We start from the raw sequence: 25,240 nt of genomic DNA, 5'->3' as shown, positions 1-25,240 counted from the left end.
GACAGGGAGGAGGGTGAAAGGCAAGGGATGTACAGTTAGATAGAACATCCACCAGAATGAGAGTTACCAAAGTAACTTATTCTTCCGATGGATACTTCTAAGAGCAGATTTCTCATTTTTTAAATGGATATTGTTAGACCTAACATCCTGAGGGGGAGTCACCCCCCAACATTCTGCCTGCCTGCCCACCTCCATTTTTTTACACTGTTTTTGCTGGTTTTAGAACTCTGCACACTTTACCACTGCTAACCAGTGCTAAAGTGCATATGCTCTCTCCCTCAAACATGGTAATATTGGTTCATCCCCAATAGGTAGATTTGATTTACTAATAAGTCCCTAGTAAAGTGCACTACATGTGCCCAGGGCCTGGAAATTAAATGCTACTTGTGGACCTGCAGCACTGTTTGTGCCACCCACATAAGTAGCCCCTTAACCATGTCTCAGGCCTGCCACTGAAAGGTCTGTGTGTGCAGTTTCACTGCCACTTCGAAGTGGCATTTAAATGTACTTGCCAGGCCTTAGACTCCCATTTTTCTAGACATATGTCAACCCTAAGGTAGGCCCTAGGTAACCCATATAGCAGGGTGTTATGCAGGTAAAAGGCAGGACATGTACATATGCGTTCTGTATGTCCTGGTAGTTAACATTTATTTTAGACTAGCATTGGGACTGCCCTCATATACATTTTGAGTGGGAGATTCTGATCTAAAAGGGGTAACCAGGTCATATTTAGTATGGCCAGAATGGTCATAGACAATCCTGCTTATTGGTGAGGCTGTATTTTATATTACTATTTTAGAAATGCCACTTTTAGAAAGTGAGCATTTCTCTGCACTTAAAACTATCTGTGCCTTACAGCCTGTCTCCAAACAACATCTAGTCTGTGCTGGTTGACAGCTCCCTTGTGCATTTCACCTAGACAACCACAAACAGGAGACTCAGTCACATTCTCATTTATCTGCATACTAAAAAAAGGGTCTTCCTGGGCTGGAAGGGTCTGACACTTACATTTCAAAGGCCAGTGGCCTGCCCTCACCTAAAGGACTGATAACCCCCACAGAGATCCTGGCAAACAGGACTGGGCTTAAAGGGGAACTTGAGTACTTCAAAACCACTCTTTGAATTATCCCCCAATTCAAAGGCATTTTGGGTATATAAACTGGGTCTCTGACCCCACCAAATCAGACACTTCTGAACCTACACCTGCACCCTATCAGAGGAGCTTCCTGGCTGCCCAAAGGACATATCTGGACTGCTTTGCTGGGAAGGACTGCTGCCCTTTTGTTGCCCTGCTGGCCAGTGACTTTGCTGGAAGGACTCTGCCTTCCCCTGAAGTGCTCTCCAATGGCTTTGATTGAGCTTGCCTACTATTTCTGAAATCTCAGGGCCAACAAAGACTTCACCTTGTGCGTCGAAAATCGAAGCAACGCCATTAAGGCTGAGAAATTGCTGCCTGCCTGACCAGAAAGAAACAGCACGACTTCCTGACTGGACGTTGGAAGTAGCGCCTTTCTTGCGATGGAAAATTTGACGCATCGCCTACCGGATCGATGCAGCACCTGCTCTTTCTTTCAACGCATCAAGGATTTTCAATACATCGTCCGTGAGGAACCAAGATTGCATGCCGAGAAACGACGCAACCCCCTTGCAGCGTAGAAAGAAACAACGCATCATCTGTGCCACGCCGGAAAATCCGTTGCAACACCTTATTTTTTCATGCATCTCCTCCTGTGCTGTCTTTGTGCGTCATTATTTTTGACACATCCCAGGTACTGCATGTAACAAAGAAACAACTGTTTATTTCTAAGGATTGAGACTCTTTTAAACCTTTAAAAGTGATATTTAAATTTGTGCTTATTGGATCTTTGTCGTTTTGACCTTATTTTATTTAGATAAATATTATCTATTTTTCTAAACCTGTGTGGTGTATTTCTGTGGTGTTTTCACTGTGTTACTGTATGATTGATTGCACAAATACTTTACACAGTGCCTTCTAAGTTAAGCCTGACTGCTCAGTGCCAAACTACCGGAGGGTGGGCACAAGTTAATTTGAATTGTGTTGTGACTTACCCTGTCTAGGATTGTGGTCACTATTTGGACAAGGGTTTTTACCTCTGCCAACTAGAGACCCCATTTGTAACAGATATAAAAACAGGTACCTCCCAAAATATGGATGGTATGTGGAGTGGTTTTACAGCAGGAAGTCCTGCAGGACAAAGTGGGGAAAATGTCCTACTTGTGGACTTGAATATCCAGACAGTAATGTCTGATGAAGTTGAGTACAAATGCTGCAGCTTAGCAAATATCAACACTGCAATATCCCTAGCCTACACCACAGTGGCAGCCATGGCTCTGCTGGAATGAGCTCATTAGTATTCAGAAAACTCTTTTTTTCGGTAAGGGAATAGCATGTTTTATGCACAGGATGATCCAGCTAGACAAAGCTGATAAAAAGCTGGTCAGCCACTAAGTGATCCTTAATATGCTTGATATAAAACATAAGGGATCCTTTTTAGGTCTAAGCAGTAAATTCTATCCTCCTTAGAGAGGTGTGGCAGAGCAAACTGGGCAGGGAGAGTGGTAGACTGTCTCATGTGGAAGGACAGCTCCACCCTCAGCACATGGTAAGTGCAAGTTTGCAGTACCAATTTGTGAGGGAAGAGATTGGTATAAGGAGGTTACAGTGACTGCCTGTTGCTCACTGTCACACTCAGAAGTAATTACATTGAGAAATACCTTCTCATTGGCCAGCAATCTTAGTAAAAAAAATGTGCAGTGGCTCAAGGGGCATGCACATCAAGAACCTGAGGACCATGTCATGGTCTCATTGAGACATAAAAAGTGTGCAGGAAGGAACATAAGGGTCCTTTTAAGAAGCACATCACAACAGTTGACTGAAATAAAAGAGGTTGGTCAGGCAAATGCAGAAAAGGTGAAAGGGCTGACAAATGGTGCCCACCGAAATGCCTCGCCAGGCTAGTGACAAAACAAACATCAAACAGCTTAGCCAGATGAAGGTCAGCACCAGGCCATGAATTACGAACAACAAGCAGATTACATCCATTTTTTTAGATGGATGCCAAGCCACAATGCTACATCCACGACTTCTGCAGGCCCTCCCCTGTTCCTGAAACAGAAGGAAGAGATAGATGAATGGTAATGTTCAATCTTAGCAAACCAGGCTACTGCACTCTCCGGCTAGTTTGGTCCCTCCCGGCCTTCTATGGAGGAAAAGGCAGTGCAGAAGTGGAAAGGCAAACAGGAGACTCTCATTACAACCAAATATGTCTCTCAGGGAATCTCTAGGTGGAAACTCCAGCCCTCAGTAATATTGTCCCACCTGAGTTCTAGGTGATGGCAAAAATATCTACTGTTGGCAAAGCTCCCTGAAATGTATTACAGATGCAGACATGATTTATGATTCACCAGAAGACATATACTGATTTTGTCTCCCCTTGATTTAGAGACACCCCATCCCCCAAATGACTGACCACCGACAAGATTCCCTGGCAGTTGAGCCACTTCCAGAGTCACAGTGCCTCCTGGCACAGGACCCACAACCCTACCACCCAGCTTCTTGCAGTACCACATGGTGGTGACTTCCCCTTCATTGATAGGAGGAGGGTCCTCAGACCTAACTGCATGGCATGAAACTCCAGAAGGCTGATGTGGTGTCCCTGCTCCACAAGGGAAGAAGAGCACCCAATCTCTTTTTCTCCCAGGTGACAGCCCAGCCCAGCAGTGATGCATCTTTCATTACTATGAGCTATGGTTGGGAGTATGGCCCATCACAGATCAGTGTTCGATAGCTATAACCAAAGGTTGTGGGCTGCCTCTTCTGAGATACAGTTGGTACCTGATAGGCAATCTCCGTCCTACACCCCCAATAGGCATGAGAGGAAATGCAGGAAAGACAAGACCAAAGGCTCAGATTTCATCTGCGCTGAAATCCAGGAGTGAATACAAACATCAATACCATAATCTAAATGCCTCAGACTTGTTAAAGGGGAGGAAAGACTTGAATCCCAAGTGTCCAGGATTGCCCTTAGGAAGGGAATTTGGTGCGTAGGTTGCAGTTGGGTTTTTGACTCCTTGATGGAAAATCTCAGATGTAAATGTTATCTACAAGTGGTCCGCAACTAACTGTCTCAAGTCCGTCTTCAACAACCAGTTGAGGTATGAAAAACAGAGATCCTGGACTTAAGAAGAGGGGCTGCAACCAATGCTATTATCTTTGTAAGCACTCTGGGAGCTAAGGTAAGGCTGAAGGATGGTAAGCTGAAAGTATCCCAACCCCACCACGAACCTAAGGAAGCATCTGTGGGACTTCAGGATAGGCACATGCCATTAAAGTACGAGTCATGCAAGTTCAAGGTCTTTATGTGGTCTCCTGGATCTAAATTGGAAAGAACCCAGGCCAGTGTCAACCTCTTGAACTTGTCTTTCTGGAAGAAAGGTGTTCAGAAATGGAATATCTAGAATTGCCCCGAGTCCTATGTCTTTTTTGGCACCAGATAGCACTAAAAACAACTCCCCCCTGCCCTTTACTGTCTCAGGATCTCTCTCTATAATCTTTTTGGTCAGCATTGACAACTTCATGAGTTCCTGAACAGAAAGGGAGGCATGAACTGCTGAATTCTGAATAAAAACAAGCAGGACAGCAGAAGGGGCGTATATCAATGGGAGGGTGTAAACATGCTAAACAACATGCAGCATCCCCTGATATGAAATAATTGCATGCCAGCCGTGAAGGTAAAAACCAATTCTGCCTTCTACCAAATGTCCAAGATGATAGGACAGAAAATCAAAGCTCCCATAGAAGGAAACAGCTCTGGCACAGACAGGCATCTGATCCTCTTCAGAAACAGACATCAGCTTAAAATTCAGAGTAGGCACCAGTGGAGTTGGGGCGTGCACTGGAGACACTGAGACTAAAGAGGACTTTTGCACAGGGCTTTGTTAAATTGGGGGCAGGGCTCAGGGCTGGAAAGGGGAATTTGGTGGGGTGGAGCCTCAGGAGAGCCAGTCAGCACCAGGAAAGGCCCACTGGAGGTCCTTGTAAATCACAGGGCCCAAAGGCACTCCAGCAAAATCTGGCATCATCCAGAAAAGTTGCAGAATCGTGTTCCTGAAGGCCTCTGCCTGTTGCGGTGTCAAGACAGCTTGGGAAGGTGCAGGCTCAGTGTTGGAGTAGGCTCTGAGCAGGACAGACACGTTCTTCTTCCTGGGTGATGGGAAGAATTGGGTCTTACCTGGACTTCTGGTACTTTTGCCTGTAATTGTCATTTGACTTCATCTTGGACTTGCCCGAGGACAGTGAACAGGAGCATGACTGGGACCTGCAGCAGGTTCATTGTTCGAAGCATGACATGCCCCACTTGTGCTCAACGAAATACAGTTTTGACTTCTGCACCCTGGTGGCCCTTGGCTGCTTAAGAGGGCATTTGCTGCACAACTTCGAGTAATGCTTAAACCCTAGATACCACAGGCAGACTTCATGCGGACCCATAACCAACATCTGCTTCTGGCTGTCTTAGCACGGGTTAAAAGTCCGTGGTCTTTGAGGGGAGCAGGACATTTCCCTACCTCACTGTCTGGGAAAACGATTAGGGGGTTGGTGAAACACCACAAAATGTGTGGGACTGAAGCTCCATGTCTGAGGGTGAAGAAAAAAAAGTAACTGACGTGCGTGCACAGGAATTGCACCTATATACTGCTTCATGCTGTATCTTCCGAAGGTGCTGAGAGGCTGCCATGGAGCCTGCTGGCATCACTTGTCAGAGCATGGGAGCAATTGCTAGGAAACATTTGGGACCCAGTCTGGCATCTGAGGTAATTCAAAAGAGGAAAAAAATGCAGTTAGAAGTATCCAACATCAATTAATGTATTCTTCTATAGGGTGTTTGGAACTCTTCTATAAAGGTTTTGAAGATGTGAGTCATGATGGTGCTGGTGAAAATAGGATATGATCGTTTAGTCTTCTTCTTCCTTTAAATATTTCATACTTTAGAGTTTGTCAGCGTTTACAATTGTCAACATAATGGTAGTTGGAAAAACATAAAATGCAAATAAAAGGGCAGTCTTCTTTGGTCATCATTCTCCCACATTTGCTTACATTTTTCAGCTTTGGAGACATGAAAAGCTTTATCATTCTTGTAAATCAAGCAAGAAAAATGAGCAATTGTAGGAAAATAAATTAAAGGGGAAAAAAGCAACTCTCAAGTATTAAACTTTCAAAAAAGAGCATATGTGCTCTCGGTTCCTTTGAGGACTGAACAGAAAAAGAATTGTGCATGAAGCAGGAAATTATGTCTGCTGCAACACTGAGAACCTTAAAGGAGACTTTTCTTCTTACCCTTGCAATTTATGTTAATATTAGTTTCAAACAAATAATTCCAAATGTTTGTATTTGGCTTTTCAAACAAAGTTGAATTTAAATTTATATTTGAAAAAGTGTTCCACCATTTCAGCTGGCCTGCAGGAATATTTCTACAGATCAGCATATGAGGAGGGTGCGGCAACAGTGACAACAGAGAATTCTCCAGTAACAGCTCATTGACTGACTCAGGACCTGAAGAAAAAGCCCAAAGGTATCAAGCATACAGATGTGGCTGCTAGGTTGTGTATTTGAGAAAGATTGACAAGCATCACAAATATTTTCTTTGACAGTATTAATGGTGAGGATTAACTAGGTGTATGCTTTCCTTCAGAACAAATGGAGTGGTTTGCTTTGCAGATTGAAATTCAGAGCACATCATTCAAGAAATGGATTAATATAAACTTTGCATATACCTAAGGGTTTCCAAAGCACAGTTTGGTTTTTAGCTAGGTATATAAAAGACAAATGCCAATCTTACATAAATTTTCTCAAAGCACAATAATTGGGTTAGGGAAGAATATGTTAGCCTCATAGGTTGGTCCATTTCATTGTGAATGAGGTATTGTATATTTTATTTCTAACCACCCAAATGCTTTCTCCAATTCTAATGGACATCTAAACAGGTCTGGAACACCTTTTTTAATATGAAAATGGTTCTTGCACTGTATAGAAGCTAGAACCGTGAGAATACAACACACAATATGACAACTAATAAACCTATTGCTTTACACACAGAGATTAGAGGCTTAAAAAGTATGCCTTGCATTGCAATGCATTAAATAATGTTGGACATACAACAGTAGATGGGCAAAGTCAGAAAGTGAAAGAGCATTGAGGACCAGTTCAGATTGTGGATCATGTTGTGAAACTGGAAGCAGAACGTTTGAGTTGTTAATGTATTTTTTCTACATGTGGGAGAGAGTGGTTCACTGTGAGCTCATTTAGTACACTTTTACAACGTAATAATAAACAATTTAATTTTTAATTTCTAAATGCAATTAATGTAATTCATGAGAACAGAGACTAGCCTAAGAGCAAAAAAATAATTAATGGAATGCAGAAGGAAATAGCGCAAAGGCAGTAACTCAAGTACTGGAATGTACACATTAATCACATGCTGAGTAACAACTGTAACAGTGAATATAAGTTTGTATATACAAAGCAAATGACTTGGGTCATGGCAGCACAGCTGGGTATGTAAGTATGACTGTAATTATGAATTATACAGCCCAGTGCTTCACTAAGTGAAAGGGACATCAGAATAAAACAATACAGGACACCTAAGAAGGAAGAATCAAATGATGGACATGGGGGCTGCTCTGAATAGCTAAATTACACGGTCAGCAGTGCAAAGTGCTTACTCCTAGCAATTACCAGTTAATAATATTACAATTAATACTGCACCTTGACCTTACTACAAATTTTCTGATTGGTTCTCTAAAGTCAGCACATTTGCAGGTCTACTGTATTGTTTTGTCCTGCTGATGACCGTTAAAGTAGCCTCTAAGTTCAAAACCTTGTCTACCCTGCAGCAAACATAATAGGTTCTCTTTCATTTAGTGAAGGACTGAGCTGTGTAATACATAATACATACTTAGCTGTGCTTCTTTTGCGCTATTTTCTTATGGATTACATTATTATTTATTTAAGGCTAGTCTCCAGTCTCATGATTTACTGTAATTGTGCACAGCTACTGAACTGCTTATTAATGCCTTGCAAGAGGGTACCAAATTAGTCTATGGTAAACCACTCTCTTTCTTATATGTACTTACACTTGTTCTTATTAGCATATTGGATTGCTCTTGCTTTCTCTACTACCAGTTTTTTTTCCACTGCAGATATTTTACCCTACAACACTGATGAATGCAGACTGTGCAATCAGACACAGTGGGTCCATGATGCCAAGGAGCTGCCAATCAAAAAAGTACGTGGCAAATATGAAATACCCGCTCAGTCCGGTCGGCACAGAACAGCCTTGTATGGTGACGCTTTTGCACCACGATGTAAGTGATTCCTGGCTGGTAATCCTTCTCCAGGCTGATGCATGCTTCTCGTATTGCTAGCAGCTCGTAATACAACACCTTCAATGAAAAAACAAAAATTATTATTATTAAAAATGTTTTAAAAATGTGCAAAATTAGATCCCTCTCGACCCACAATTATATATATATTCAGTGAAATGTCTGACAATATATTCAAACTGGCAGATGATGTCAAATTGTAGCATTGGGACTCTAATTCAGGACCCTTATGAGTTTTGGAGGTTAACATACAATATAATCTAGTGGTCTCCAACCAGTTGATCGTGAGCTACCAGTTGCTCATAGAAACCTTCAAAGTAGCCCCCAGCGTTCAGCTCATTTTTTAACTAAGAACTGTAATAAATAAGTGTTGTATTTTCCTTGTAAAGTTAGATAAAAGCTCCACTCAGATTTATGAACCTGGTGGGCCACAGAGGTTCAGAATTGAAGCAAAGATTTATTTAACTCTTAAATAAAAGTGATCATCAACTCAGTATTGGAGCTGAGAACAAAATAATGTTTCCAAATGCTTTTGACTGAGAGAAAATTAAAATGAAGAGTTAACTTAACTTAATTATTAAGTTAACTCTTAATTTTAATTTTCTCCCATTTCAAAGTGTCACATTTACAAACAGCAGGATCTTGCTCTCAGTGGCTGGTATACTGAGTGCCATATTCCTACCTGAAAAACATAGCCATTTTTTATTTTTAAATGGAAGAAATTTAAAGTGGAGAAAAATGTTTTCATGAAACATTAAGGGCCTTATTATGAGTTCGGCGGACAGTCTTGGCTGTCTGCCGAACTTCCGACGGGGAGGTTGCGCCATAATGGCTGTCTCCCCGCCGAGCCCATTAAGAGTTTCCCGATAGGTCCGCTGGCAGAAACCACAGTTTCCGCCCATCAGCCTAGTGGGAAACACCCTACAGCATTGTCACTGGCTCGTAATCGAGCTGGCGGTAATGCTGTAGGATGCAGGGTGCACCAGCACCCTCGTAATGCTCACTTTCTGCAAAGCAGACATTGAACATTGAGGCGCTGCTGGCCGGGGTGGCCCTCCACTGCCCATGCCAGGTGCATCGGCAGTTCAGGGCCCCCCCTGGTGCCCCCTGCACCCGTTCCCCACCAGCCTTTTGATGGCAGTGTTACCACCATGAAATCACTGGCAGAGAACGAAGTTGTAATCCCCAGGGCAGTGCTGCTTGCACTGCTGCCCTGGCAGATTAGGACTGCCAGGACGATTAATCCTGGCAGTGCTGGTGTTCTGGCCATTGCACGGCGGCTGCGGTCATAATGTGCCATTCGCAACACTGCATTTGGTGCCCAAGAGACCTCCAGACTCGTAATGAGGCCCTGAGTCTTAATGTTTTTCTCTACTTTGCATTAAGCCAATTAAGTCTTAATGTTTTATGAAGCATGTTTCTTAACTTTAAATTCCTCCCATTTAATAAATACAACTACATCTCTACATGTCACAGGGAGCAATATGCCTGCTGTTTGTAAATGCAACACTTTGACATGAGAGAAAATCAAAATTATGAGTTATATAGAATGCACAAAAACAAAGTTAACTCTTCAGTTGAGTTTTCTCTCATTTCAAAGTGCGGCATTTACACACAGCAGGCATTTTGCTCATAGTGGATGGTAGACATGCTACCATATTTATAACTGAAAAATACCATCGCTTTTTAAATGGGAAAAATTTTAAATGCAGAAAATGTTTCATCAACATTTTTTCACTTTACATTTCTCCATCTCGAGACGAAGCAGAGCGAGAATTTACTGCGTGGATAGACTAAGCAAGAAATTTACATTTCCCGATGGTAAAAAGACAAATAACAAAAAGAGTACACCAGCTCCTTGGTTTTCTCAATAATTATTAAAAGACACTTGAATGTAATGACCTAGGAACTATGGTGAGGTAAAGAACAGATTTAAACAAGGGTTGACTGACTATAGATGTAAATTATTAAGGGTAAAAACCGCCTATTACTCTAAGAAGATTTCTCAAACCTCCAACACTCAGAAAAAGGTTTTTAAAATTATCAATGAACTTTCATATCAGAAAGAGTCTCATAAAGGTCGAACTACAAACCACAATTTAGTGAAAAATTGAGCTTTATTTTTGTAGCAGCAATCACAGATAATCAAAACATAATTCAAGCAGTCAGTAGATAATTAAATCATTTATACTCACCTATCCATATTTCAGTCAATAGATATGTATATGCTGAAATGCTTAAATAAAGAAGTTAAGCCTTAGTCTCCACTGGACTTGTGCCGCCCCTACAATTATGAAAAAGATGGCTCCAGTAATTGTGGAACCTTTAATGAGCATCCTCAGTAACTCACACAGTGCACAAATCCAAAATGTTTCTTAAGTGCTACTGCAGTTTCATTATGAAACAGGGTGATTATCCAGCAATCTTTAGGAATTACCACCCTATATCACTATTACAATATGCTGCCAACATTTTTAAAGTCCATGTTGGCCAAGAGAATAGCAGTCACCTTCAAGCCTCCAACTATCTTGATCATCTCCAGACAGGCTTTCGCCCTGGGCATAACAAAGAAACTATGTAACTATTATTAACAGGTGAGGAAGCAATTGATATAGATAAAGGATTAGTGTCAGAACTTGTATTACTGGACTTATCATTCGCCTTTGACAGAGTCGAACATAACATTTGGATGGACCGTCTAGAGGTGGCAGGACTTGGCGTTTCCCCATTGAACTGGGTGAAATCGTTTTTAAAAGACCAGGCCCAAGCAGTTAAACTCTCACCTTTCTTGGCAGGTGGGGTATCTGTAAAATGTGGAGCCCCTCAAGGCTCTTCTTTATCCCCCACTTGAACAAATGAACCAGCTACAAGAGGCTACATGTTGTTTAACCATGCAGATGACTCTCAGGTAACACTCTGCTTAGATGGCAAAACCTCTTTCCAGCATAATTGTCAAAACACATTACATTTCATATGGTTTTGGATGAGAAACAACACTTTGAAACTAAATGCAGAAAGACAATGGTAGCACTGACTCAACCTCTGGACCCATCTATACTGCCCACTGGAAACTGGCTCCACACTTATATCCAGGGACTCTGCAAAAGTCTGGATGTGATAACAGATAGCAGTTTTTAATGAAACGTCAGTTTGATGTTGTAGTTCCAAAATGCATATTACTGCTGAGACTGAATATCATGCTAACACCCCATGGAAGCACTGAAATGGCATTCATAGTTCTTTTTGAGTTTAAACTAGATTGTGCAAACTCCATTTATTTGGGACTACCCAAATAATGCTTTACTTAGACTATAAAGGGATGCAAAATAAAGTTGCACAATTCATTTTTAAATTGCCAAGGAGATCCCACATGACATCCCTTTTAGAAGAGCTTCAATGGTCCCCGGTGAAGCAAATGATGTAAATCAAAACACTCTGCTTAATGTTCAAGGCTCTTACATGGAATGACACCACTGCCTGTGGCTAACAATTACTTACTATGTACCTACTTGTATTTTAGGATCACTTTTTTTCAATACATTTTTATTGGTTTTTTTATCAAAATAATACAGAAGGAAAAATATAGACCAGTAGGGCATGGGGGTGGGCTAACAACAGAAAAGAGGGAGAAGAGATTGTAACATGAGACATATACGTTCATGTTATATTTGCTTATTCCATTAATTCAGTTTTACATTTTACAGCCATTTAGTCACGTAATGATGAAACTGTGAAAAAGATATGAGTTTTAAACAAAAATATATTATAGAGATAAACGCTAGCAGATGTGAAGCTACTGTTATTACATGACCTAGTCACAGGTTGAGTGACATATTAAAGAGGCACAGAAGTTCAGTAGCAGATATATGAGGTCAAAGTAAGGTCCTAGTGTAGGATTCCCACTAACTAAGGGGCCCAGAGCAGAATTGGTCGAGCGAGTCCCATATATAACAGGAAGTTGTGGGGAGTCTTTTGTTGTTAGACTGGTTTAAATGTGTGCTTCTTAAGTAGGTTACCCATGCCCACCAAATGTGGTATGAGACACTGTTAATAGATTTCCAGTCAAGAAAGATCACTTTAATAGCAATGGTGAGCAGCGGATCTAATAGGTGGGTATCCGATACAGAAAGCTCTAGTAGTGGGTTAATGGTAATGCGGTCCCAGTATGATCAGGGGAAAGGGCATTAGTATGAGACTATTAAAGATTTTCTGTAGTGGTAAGGTAATGAGAAGAACATGTGTCCTTTGTGACCTGGAGAGGAGTCACATAACCAGCAGGAGTTTGAATCCACCAGTTTGAAGCAGAATAGTTTTGAAGGGGTCCAATATAGGAGGAGTCCAGTAAAGAATTTGGTTTGAGTTACGGAACGGATCAACCTGTGTTTCAATAGGTTTGAGCCTATTTGTGACCAGGTGTTCTCATTAGGTAGGGTGAGATTTTTAGCAGAGAAATATGAGGCCCATTTCTCTTTCAGTGGTGGATTTCGAGGTGTTTTCATGAATGTGAGTAATTTATAAAATGTTGACGCTATATGGCCTTGCAAGAGAAAGGAATGTAGATTGTGGAAGATGGTAGAGTCGGGGAATAGGCCAAATTTAGATATTTTGGTCTTGATTTGTAAGAAGTCATAAAAATCAATGTTCAGGAGACCGTGTTTGTATTTTAGGGCGGCAAAAGTAAACGGTTCAGTGTGGTCGTACAGGTTGCTAGTAGCTGAAATTTCCTTTGCTGCCCATATCGGTCTAATTGTTGAAGAATTGGGAGTCTATAGTTTCTTATTAAAGGGAAAGAGAAAGGGAGGAGCGTATTTTGGTATCCAATACAGTGTCTAGGGATAATATTGTCTGAATAGTGTCATTCATGATCTTTCAAGACTGGATAAAGAGACGGTATGACATTGTTACAGTGGCAAGTAGTGAGTAGGGGGCGCAGATTGAAGCCTCTATAGGCAACCATACAGGTTTTTTTGTGTTGTCAGTAATAAGCCAACAAGCCCCCTGGGTTGCCAAATAGGCAGTTTGGTAACAATGCAGTCAGAGAAGTTGAAGCCTCCAGCTTTGAGAGGAGACCTCAGTTTTTTTAGGCTGAGCCTGTTTTTTTTTGTTTTTCCAGAGAAAGATGGAGACTCCTTTATCTATTTTTAAGAAAAACTCGGGCGACAAGTGAAGAGGGAGCATGCTGGTTAGGAAGTTTAGCAGGGGTGAAATCATCATCTTGATGGTTTCAAGCCTGCCCCACCAAGAAATATGTTTAGGCGACCACGTGTTAAGTAGGTCTTTAATCTTATTTAGTGACTTAGCTTTGTTAATGGAAACAGATTCAGCATGGTCCCTGGAGAACCAGATACCAAGGTATTCAATATTGTTCTTACATTGGAAGTTTGATGAACCAATTATGGAATGGTGGAAGTTTATATTCAGAGGAATAATCTCTGTTTTATCCCTAATGAGGGTAAAGCCAGAGAAGTGAGCGAAATCTATAATAATATCCAGGATGGATTTAATAGCAAGGTCTGGGGAGGTGGTAATTATAAGGATGTCAACCGCGTAAGCTGCGGTTTTATACGGGATGTCAATAAACAAGATGTCTGTTTGCTCACTGACTCTTGTACCATTAGTAAAAGGGGTCAATGGCAAATAGAAACAATAGGGGGGATAGGGAGCAGCCTTGATGTGTTCCTTGTTGACGGAAAAATTATTGGAATAGAGCTCCATTTATCCTAATTTTAGCCGAGGGATTTGAGTACGGGCCATGGCCATCTTGACAAATTCATCTCCCAGGTTATGTTTTGGGAGGACAGTTTTAAGGGAAGGCCACAATACTTTATCAAAAGCCTTTTCCGCATCAAGAGTGATGCCCCCCACTGGGGGGAAGAGCAAATTAGTGGCCTTCTCTATAACGTGGGGAAAAAAGGTGAGTGTTGTCGCTAGCTAATCGGCCTTTGATGAAGCCAGATTGTGTTGAGGGAACTAATTTTGGGATCAGTGGTGTAAAACTATTGGTGAGGATTTTAGTATAAACTTTTGCTTCCATAATAATGAGGTAATGAGGGAGATGGGTCTAAAATGTTTGAGGTCAGAGTGGTCTTTCCACTTTTTAGGTATAACTACAATAGTCGCTTCTGAAGTATCCCGGATCCTAAGCCCAAAGAGACAAAATGGGCAAGGGTTGTTTCTAAAGTATCAATAAGTGAGGCTGTAAAGAGTTATGAAATTCAATCGGTGAGCCATCTGGTCCTAGGGCCTTGCCTGAAGGAATGTTTTTAATAGCTTGCATAATCTTGGATTTTGAAATTGGGTTGGTGATAGAGGTATGCCCAGACATGGGTCCCATGATCACTGGGCCACTGGATTCAAGCTAGCCTGACTGATGAGGTGTGATACAGCGAAACCAGTCCCAGGATGCTTGTTTCCAATCCAGAGAGGACCTGGCCTGGCAGTTCAGGCTGAACTGTTCCCATGGGGAACATGGTCAAAACTGATATGCATATGACTGGGTCCAAACTGGGGTGGCGTTGTGGGGAAAACAAATGATGGATTAAACCCAGATGTTTGTGACTGAGGATAAATGTTTGCATTGTTCAGCATTCCGTTCATCATCTGTTCTGTTTGCTTTGTCACCCTAAGTGGTAGGGGTATGCCCAGACGTGGGTCCCGTGCTCCCTGTGCCACTGGATTCAAGCTAGCCTGGCTAATTAAGGTTGATACTCCGAAACCGATCCCAGGATGCTTGTTTCCAGACCAGAGAGGACCTGGCTTGGTAGTTCTGGCTGGACTGTTCCTATGGAGAGCATGGTCAAGACTGATTTGCATATAGCTGGGTTCAAAATGGGGTGGTGTTGTGGGCAAAAAAATGATGGATTAAACCCAGATCTTTGTGACTGGGGGTTAATGTTTGCATTGTTCAGCATTCCGTCCATCATCTGTTATGTTTGCTTAAATCTCTCCCATCGGCAACAGCCTGGGAGAGTACGGCCCAGGTCTCCTCCAGAACCTGGGGCAGCACTTGCGCAATCGTGTCTTACAGAGTGTAGGAATAATGGCCCAGAAGGCATGCTGTGTTCAAGGACCGCAATGCCAGGCTGGCAGAAGAAAACATCTTCTTCCCAAATTAGTCCAGACTCTTGGATTACCTATTCGGGGCAGAGGTAAGGAAAGTGCTGTGGGAAGTGGAGGATTGGACCACCAAGCTCTCAGTAGAGTGCTGGGTGAGGAAGGTTGAGTCCACAGATGTGGGGCGATGGCGGCGGCAATCGTCCTATTCACATAAGACCTTGTGCTGGGTTTCAACCAGATACCCAGAAGGACGTTGGTAAGTGCATCATTGAACGGGAGCAGGGGTTTGGAGGTGGAAGCTTCTGGTTGCAGCACCTCTGTCAAGATATTAGTCTTGACTGCCACTGAGGACAGTTGAAGGTCTAGGATCTCAGCAGCCCTCCTCACCACCATAGCATAGGAAGCTCCCCTTTCCATAGCCAAGGTAGGGGGAGAAAGCATACCAGTACCTGGAGAGGAGTCCAGTCCACTGGCATGACCCAGATCCTCACACCAATCATTTCTCTCTCATAGGGCTGGTATTCTAAAGGGTCCAGCGACCCCTCCCAGTCCTTCCCGAGGCCCAGCCCAAGTGAATAGGGCTCAGGCTCCGATCTATGATGTAAGGCTCCAGCCGGCATCGGACTTGGTGTCAGGCGACGGCCATCTGGCTCCATGTCAGAGTCGGGAATGACAATGGGGGTGGCGCCATGGATGGGCTCCGGGAGTGTTGGCATCGAGACTAGCACTGAGGGAAGGTCAAGATGGTATGACCGGCATTAGTCTGGATCCTCAGGAGCCCATCGGAGCTGAGGCAGAAGCCGCCAGCACTGATCTAGATGGGGCCGCCTCTGACTCGGTGGGGCCCGAAGACACACCAATGGGGTCGGATTGACCAAAAATGAGGCCCATGGCCTCATAAAACTCTTTAAGTTGGAAAGTGTTTGCTTCAGCTCCTGGAAAGTAGGAGAGATGTGGAGCCAGCCCAGACACAGGTTCCTAAGAACGAGGCCTAGATTGCTAACTCTCCCTCAGCTCCTCGGCCAACAGATAAGGAGAAGTCGAAAACCGCTTCAACTTCTTGCTCTTCTCTTGTGCCTAATTTACCAAATCGTCTCCAGGTCTTGGAATGGGAGGACGATGACTTCAGGCTCTGACCAGTCCCGGAGCCACAGATCACATAGGTGATTTGACAAACAAATACGCCAATTATGAATATTTAATTTAATTCACAAAAAAATATAAAAATAAGCTAAATTTAATTTTAATAGAAGGGATGGAGAGTTTCTAAATTCAATTGAGGCCACTCATCATTCATACCCTTTTGTTTGATGCACTACACAGCTCCCATAAATCAATCTAAGGATACTTACTTAATGTTTAACCTCCAATTCCAATTCCAAAAGTGACATGTACAGAATTGTTACAATTTTCAGTTGTACACTTTATTTCTTTATTTACATACACTTTATTAATCTGTTAATGTTATTTAATTTTCTAAGCAGTTGCTGACCTCCTGAGGAGGCCTCACAAACCCCCACTGCACTAGAGGATATAATTAGATGTTTACACTTTATCATAGAGTTCCTCGATTTTATCTTATCTCTATCAGCTGGATGGATACAAAGAAGGTTAGTGCGGTAGGGAAATGGCCAACCCCCAAACCAGTAAATGTTTTCTAACTTCCACTGGTGGGTTATCAATACTTTTTATGCTATGGTCACTCCTGTAACCAGAGTATTGTGAAAAGGAGTACAATTTTTGTGGAAGTCAGAAGCATTCACTACAGCACCTGTGTTGTTACACCCACTGCATGAATTGCCATTTGAGGTGAAGGCTGACATTTCTGATTCTGCAGTTGCTGCAATTTTATTACAGAGATCCCAGAACTTCCGAATTACATCTACTGCATTTCATTCTTGTATCTCCTTGTCTTGTAATCTCCTGTGAGATAAAGAACTATTGGCAATTCAGGATGCGTTTGTCACTTGGAGACATTATATAGTTCATACGCCCAATGTAACCACAGCGTTCACAGATCGCCATAATTTAAAGTGTTTTAAGTTGTCTAAAACATTACCTACAAGGCAGCTATTCTGGTCTCTGATTTTTCCACAGTGTCCTTTTATAATTACTTTTTGTCCAAGGACCAGTAATCGGAAGGCTAACTACACCTTTCGAGACATGACAACCAAACAAAAGTTAAAGACAGATCAAACCGATCCTTTCATTCGATGATTTTGCAGCACCAATTCAAAAGGAGAGATTGCTGAAAGATCTGAGGGAAATTCCATCTAAGGAAAAGATGCAAAACCAGGGTAAAAAAACTAAAAAAAAACTCAGAGGTTTCAAAAGGCATCCCATCCCGTCTGCGAGTGATTTGGTCTGACATTCAACTAAGGAACTGCGACACCAAGATACATTGTGGAGTCTTGATTATCCATTAGCTGGACATCCAGGGGTAGCAAAGCTAAGCAAATAGACAAGATCTGGATTGACGAAGTTTGTAGCTCAAAGTAGCATTTGTGCTCAAGGGTTGACAGTCCATCAAAAACCTCAGGGATTATTTATCACTATGCCAAGTCCACAAAGGCCCTGAGAGCATGCCTAAATGGATTTCTTAGTGCATTTGGTATCGGTTTTATGTTATAACACTCTCTTAGTAGTTGTAGACTGACCTAACAAAATGTCCCAGTTTATTCCCTGTAAAGGTGTTTCAACTTTTTCTCGATTATCACCTCTGTTTTTGGACAAGGTACTACGCCCTGATGGTCACCCAGTCAGTACTGTCTGAGACGGGAGTCCCAGTTAACCTCCAAATTCTGGAGGGCACTCTCAGTTCTCTTGGGGATTTCGAAGGCACTGTCCACCATCTGATATGTACAAACGAATAATCAATCTGAGCTTGCAAACCAGTCTGTAGAGCAATTCTTATGTTGCCATTTTGCCACAATTTGAAGGCTCTTGGTTAGATGGAACAAGCATAGTGAAATTTGTATGTAATAACACCAAACATTCTTCAACTGGGTTTTCTCCATTTTACACTCTCTGTAGCTGCCATCCACGTATGCTTTCCACTCTGTTACCCTAGCTTGAATAGAGGAATGATCAAGCAAACAATGGAAAGCCAAAGGGACTGATTGGTAACCTTTAAAAGCAACCTTTACAAGTGCACACAGCAAACCTATGACAAGCAAAACCAAAACAAATGGAAGAATATCAGACAGCTTAGCCAGTAGAAGATCGATCTTCCTGTCCAACAATAGGGCACCAAATGGGGTGAATAGTGTGGAGGTCTGGATGTGTCACCCTGCCCTGTTGTTAGGATAGGAGTAGGTCTTTCCAAAGAGGCAGTTGGAGTACAGTGTATATGCTCAGACACAGCAGGCCAGAATACCATACTCTTCTAGTCTGACCCCATGGAGAAGGTGGTGGGTACATAAAGGAAGCTGGAGTCTCACCGAAGGCAGAACGAGTCTCCTAGAGAACCTCGAGAACGTAACTGTAGGGTGCAAAGAAAATGGCCTGTGGAGCAGGCGTCACTCGTGATTGGAAACACAACTTTTGCTGAGCTCATATGCTCTGGCATTCATGGAATGGCCAAATGACTTAGATCTGAAGAAGAAGCCACCACCTCTACAGTCTGAGGGCTAAAGGGTTTGTGATTCCATACCCCCTGCTTATGGCACTACTATATCGAATTTGTATTATCTGTAATATCTGGACAGACCTGCCCTTGATGGAATGCGAACAACTTGGAGAACCAGATGGATAGCAGGCAGTCCAGAAGACTGATTGTAGGAAGTTGGCTCTGTATGTACTATTTCAAAGTAAGAAATAGCATGCACAGAGTCCAAGGGTTCCCCTTAGAGGTAAGATAGTGGCAAAAAGAGATAATTCTAATGCTCTATTTTGTGGTAGTGTGGTCGAGCAGAAGGCTTATCAGAGGGTAGTGTTAAGCATTTGTTGTACACACACAGGCAATAAATGAGGCACACACACACTCAAAGACAATTCCAGGCCAATAGGTTTCTATATAGAAAAATATCTTTTCTTAGTTTATTTTAAGAACCACAGGTTCAAGATTTACAAGTAATATTTCAAATGAAAGGTATTTCACTCAGGTATCTTAGGAACTTTGAATCAACACAATATCATGTACAGATTTAGCAAAACTGGCAATAAGCTATTTTAAAACTAGACAGTGCAATTGTCAACAGTTCCTGGGGGAAGTAAGTATTGGTTAGTTTTGCAGGTAAGTAAAACACCTACAGGGTTCAAAGTTGGGTCCAAGGTAGCCCACCGTTGGGGGTTCAGGGCAACCCCAAAGTTACCACACCAGCAGCTCAGGGCCGGTCAGGTGCAGAGGTCAAAGTGGTGCCCAAAACGCATAGGTTTCAATGGAGAAGGGGGTGCCCCGGTTCCAATCTGCCAGCAGGTAAGTACCCGTGACTTCGGAGGGCAGACCAGGGGGGTTTTGTAGGGCACTGGGGGGGAAACAAGCAGGCACAGAAAGTACACCCTCAGCGGCACAGGTGCGGCCGGGTGAAGAGTGCAAACAGGTGTTGGGTTCACAATAGGTTTCAATGGGAGACCCAGGGGTCTCTTCAGAGATGCACCCAGGCAAGGGGGGGCTCCTCGGGGTAGCCACCACCTGGGCTAGGAAGAGGGCCGCCTGGGGGTCGCTCCTGCACTGGAGTTCGGATCCTTCAGGTCCTGGGGGCTGCGGGTGCAGTGTGTTTCCCAGGCGTCGGGTTCCTTGAAGCAGGCAGTTGCGGTCACGGGGAGCCTCTGGATTCCCTCTCCAGGCGTCGCTGTAGGGGTTCAGGGGGGTCAACTCTGGCTACTTACGGGCTCGCAGTCGCCGGGGAATCCTCCCTGTAGTGTTGGTTTTCTGCAGGTCGAGCCGGGGGCATCGGGTGCAGAGTGGAAATTCTCACGCTTCCGGCGGGAAACGTGTGGTCTTTAAAAGTTGCATCTTTGTTGCAAAGTTGCAGTCTTTGTGGAACAGGGCCGCTGTCCTCAGGAGTTTCTTGGTCCTTTTAGATGCAGGGTAGTCCTCTGAGGCTTCAGAGGTCGCTGGACCCTGGGGGACGCGTCGCTGTTGCAGTTTCTCTTGAAGTGGGGAGACAGGCCGGTAGGGCTGGGGCCAAAGCAGTTGGTGTCTCCATCTTCTCTGCAGGGCTTCAGGTCAGCAGTCCTTCTTCGTCTTCATGTTGCAGGAATCTATCTTCCTAGGTTCTGGGTGGCCCCTAAATACTCAATTTAGGGGTGTGTTTAGGTCTGGGAGGTTAGTAGCCAATGACTACTAGCCCTGAGGGTGGCTACACCCTCTTTGTGCCTCCTCCCTGAGGGGAGGGGGCTACATCCCTAATCCTATTGGGGGAATTCTCCATCTGCAAGATGGAGGATTTCTAAAAGTCAGAGTCACCTCAGCTCAGGACACCTTAGGGGTTGTTCTGACTGGTCAGTGACTCCTCCTTGTTTTTCTCATTATCTCCCCCGGCCTTGCCGCCAAAAGTGGGGCCGTGGCCGGAGGGGGCGGGCATCTCCACTAGCTGGGATGCCCTGTGGCGCTGTAACAAAGGGGGTGAGCCTTTGAGGCTCACTGCCAGGTGTTACAGTTCCTGCAGGGGGAGGTGAGAAGCACCTCCACCCAGTACAGGCTTTGTTACTAGCCACAAAGTGACAAAGGCACTCTCCCCATGTGGCCAGCAACATGTCTGGTGTGTGGCAGGCTGGTAAAACTAGTCAGCCCACACTGGAAGTCGGGTATGTTTTCAGGGGGGCATCTCTAAGATGCCCTCTGGGTGTATTTCACAATAAAATGTACACTGGCATCAGTGTGCATTTATTGTGCTGAGAAGTTTGATACCAAACTTCCCAGTTTTCAGTGTAGCCATTGTGGTGCTGTGGAGTTCGTGTTTGACAGACTCCCAGACCATATACTCTTGTGGCTACCCTGCACTTACAATGTCTAAGGTTTTGTTTAGACACTGTAGGGGCATAGTGATCATGCACCTATGCCCTCACCTATGGTATAGTGCACCCTGCCTTAGGGCTGTAAGGCCTGCTAGAGGGGTGACTTATTTATGCCATGGGCAGTGTGAGGTTGGCATGGCACCCTGAGGGGAGTGCCATGTCGACTTAGTTATTTTCTCCACACCAGCACACATAAGCTGGCAAGCAGTGTGTCTGTGCTGAGTGAGGGGTCCCCAGGGTGGCATAAGACATGCTGCAGCCCTTACAGACCTTCCCTGGCATCAGGGCCCTTGGTACCAGGGGTACCAGTTACAAGGGACTTACCTGGATGCCAGGGTGTGCCAATTGTGGAGACAAAGGTACAGTTTAGGGAAAGAACACTGGTGCTGGGGCCTGGTTAGCAGGCCTCAGCAAACTTTCAAATCATAACTTGGCATCAACAAAGGCAAAACGTCAGGGGGTAACCATGCCAAGGAGGGATTTCCTTACACAACCCCCCCCCCCACCACCACCACCAAACGAAAGAGGATGAGACTAACCATTACCCAAGAGAGTCTTCATTTTCTAAGTGGAAGAACCTGGAAAGGCCATCTGCATTGGCATGGGCAGTCCCAGGACTGTGTTCCACTATAAAGTCCATTCCCTGTAGGGAGATGGACCACCTCAACAGTTTTGGATTTTCACCTTTCATTTGCATTAGCCATCTGAGAGGTCTGTGGTCAGTTTGATCTACAAAGTGAGTACCAAACAGGTATGGTCTCAGCTTCTTCAGGGACCAAACCACAGCAAAGGCCTCCCTCTCAATGGCACTCCAACGCTGCTCCCTGGGGAGTAACCTCCTGCTAATGAAAGCAACAGGCTGGTCAAAGCCATCATCATTTGTTTGGCACAAAACTGCCCCTATCCCATGTTCAGAGGCATCAGTCTGCACAATGAACTGCTTAGAGTAATCTGGAGCTTTTAGAACTGGTGCTGTGCACATAGCTTGTTTCAGGGTGTCAAAGGTCTGTTGGCATTCTATAGTCCAGTTTACCTTCTTAGGCATTTTCTTGAAGGTAAGTTCTGTGAGGGGTGTCACTATTGATCCATATCCCTTCACAAACCTCCTGTAGTAGCCAGTCAAGCCAAGGAATGCCCTGACTTGAGTCTGGGTTTTTGGAGCTACCTAGTCCAGAATAGTCTGGATCTTGAGTTGGAGTGGCTGAACTTGGCCACCACATACAAGGCGTCCCAAGTAAACCACAGTTCCCTGCCCTATCTGACATTTGGATGCCTTGATAGAGAGGCCTGCTGCTTGCAAGGCCTTCAAAACCTTCTTCAGGTGGACCAGGTGATCCTGCCAGCTGGAGCTAAAGACAGCAATATCGTCAAGATAAGCTGCACTAAAGGACTCCAAGCCAGCAAGGACTTAATTCACCAACCTTTGGAAGGTGGCAGGGGCATTCTTTAAGCCAAAGGGCATAACAGTAAACAAATAATGCCCATCAGGTGTGGAGAATGCTGTCTTTTCTTTTGCTCCTGGCGCCATTTTGATTTGCCAGTACCCTGCTGTCAAGTCAAAGGTACTTAAGTATCTGGCAGCACCTAGTTTGTCAATTAATTCATCTGCCCTTGGAATCGGATGGGCATCTGTCTTGGTGACAGAATTAAGTCCTCTGTAGTCCACACAAAACCTCATCTCTCTCTTACCATCATTGGTGTGAGGTTTGGGGACTAAGACCACTGGGCTAGCCCAGGGGCTGTCAGAGTGCTCAATGACTCCCAATTCCAGCATCTTGTGGACTTCCACTTTGATGCTTTCCTTAACTTGGTCAGACTGCCTGAAAAATGTGTTTTTGACAGACATGCTGTCTCCTGTGTCCACATCATGGGTACACAGGTGTGTCTGACCAGGGGTTAGGGAAAAGAGCTCAGCAAACTGTTGTAAGACTTTCCTACAGTCAGATTGCTGTTGGCCAGAGAGGGTGTCTGAATAGATCACTCCATCTACTGAGCCATCTTTAGGGTCAGTGGAGAGGAGATCAGGGAGAGGTTCACTCTCAGCTTCCTGGTCCTCATCTGTTACCATCAACAGATTCACATCTGCCCTGTCATGAAAGAGTTTGAGGCGGTTCACATGGATCACCCTTTTGGGGGTCCTGCTAGTGCCTAGGTCTACCAGGTAGGTGACCTGACTCTTTCTCTCTAGCCCTGGGTAAGGGCCACTCTATCTGTCCTGAAGTGCCCTGGGAGCCACAGTCTCCAGAACCCAGACTTTCTTCCCTGGCTGAAACTCAACCATAGCAGCCTTTTGGTCATACCACATCTTCTGGCATTGTTGGCTGGCCTCAAGGTTTTTGCTTGCCTTTTCCATGTACTCTGCCATCCTGGAACGTAGGCCTAGTGCATAGTCCACTATATCTTGTTTAGGCTCATGAAGAGGTCTCTCCCAGCCTTCTTTTACAAGAGCTAGTGGTCCCCTGACAGGATGGCCAAACAGAAGTTCAAAGGGGGAAAACCCTACTCCCTTCTGAGGCACCTCTCTGTAGGCGAAAAGCAGACCTGGCAAGAGGACATCCCATCTCCTTTTGAGCTTTTTAGGGAGCCCCATGATCATGCCTTTCAATGTCTTGTTAAATCTTTCTACAAAACCATTGTTTTGTGGATGGTATGGTGTGGTGAGTTTGTAAGTCACCCCACACTCATTCCACATGTGTTTCAGGTATGCTGACATGAAGTTGGTACCCCTGTCACACACCACCTCCTTAGGAAATCCCACTCTGGTAAAGAAACCAATGAGTACTTTAGCTACTGCAGGGGCAGTAGTGGACCTAAGGGGAATTGCTTCAGGGTACCTAGTGGCATGATCCACTACCACTAGGATATACTGATTCCCTGAGCCTGTGGGAGGTTCAAGTGGACCCACTATGTCCACACCCACTCTTTCAAAGGGGACCCCCATCACTGGAAGTGGAATGAGGGGGGGCTTTGGGTGTCCACCTGTCTTACCACTGGCTTGACAGGTGGCACAGGAGACACAAAACTCCTTTACCTTCTGGGACATGTTGGGCCATAGAAATGGTTAACTAACCTTTCCCAAGTCTTGGTTTGTCCCAAATGCCCAGCAAGTGGAATATCATGAGTTAAGGTCAGAATGAACTTCCTAAACTCCTGAGGCACTACCACTCTCCTAGTGGCACCAGGTTTGGGATCTCTTGCCTCAGTGTAGAGGAGTCCATCTTCCCAGTAGACTCTACGTGTTCAAGTGATTTTTCTTTTGATCTCTTCAGCAGCTTGCTGCCTAAGGCCTTTAAGATAGGGACATGTTTCTTGCCTCTTACACAACTGTTCCCTTGTGGGTACCCTTGGGCCTAGGACCTCAACCTGATAAGGTCCTAACTCCATGGGCTCAGTTCCCTCAGAGGGCAGAGTTTCCTCCTGGGAAGAGAGGTTCTTTTCCTTTTGTTGAAGCTGGTTCCCCAGTCTTCTTTCCTTTTCTCTTGGAGGGTTGGGCCCTTATTCCAGGCTCCAACACCACTTTTTCACCCTGAGCCTTGCACTGTGCCCTTGTCTTGACACACACCAGTTCAGGGATACCCAGCATGGCTGCATGGGTTTTGAGTTCTACCTCAGCCCATGCTGAGGACTCCAGGTCATTTCCAAGCAAACAGTCTACAGGGATATTTGAGGAGACCACTACCTGTTTCAGGCCATTGACCCCTCCCCACTCTAAAGTTACCATAGCCATGGGATGTACTTTCGTCTGATTGTCAGCGTTGGTGACTGGATACGTTTTTCCAGCCAGGTATTGACCAGGGGAAACCAGTTTCTCTGTCACCATGGT

At 44.3% G+C, this 25,240-nt stretch overlaps 1 protein-coding gene across 1 annotated transcript in view; it reads right to left on the bottom strand.

Annotated features, from left to right (window-relative positions):
* LOC138284720 (protein argonaute-3) overlaps positions 1-25,240 on the bottom strand; it is a 916,780-nt gene that overhangs the window by 168,048 nt on the left and 723,492 nt on the right. Inside the window, exon 16 of the mRNA XM_069223834.1 lies at positions 8,326-8,460. Coding sequence (XP_069079935.1) covers positions 8,326-8,460 — 135 coding nt within the window. The remainder of the gene's footprint in view (positions 1-8,325; positions 8,461-25,240) is intronic.

This window comes from Pleurodeles waltl, chromosome 3_1 (assembly GCF_031143425.1).
Source record: "Pleurodeles waltl isolate 20211129_DDA chromosome 3_1, aPleWal1.hap1.20221129, whole genome shotgun sequence".
In the NCBI taxonomy this organism is placed as follows: Eukaryota; Metazoa; Chordata; class Amphibia; order Caudata; family Salamandridae; genus Pleurodeles; species Pleurodeles waltl.
Note: the sequence above shows the minus strand (reverse complement) of the source record. Positions and strands in the feature narration are given on the sequence as shown.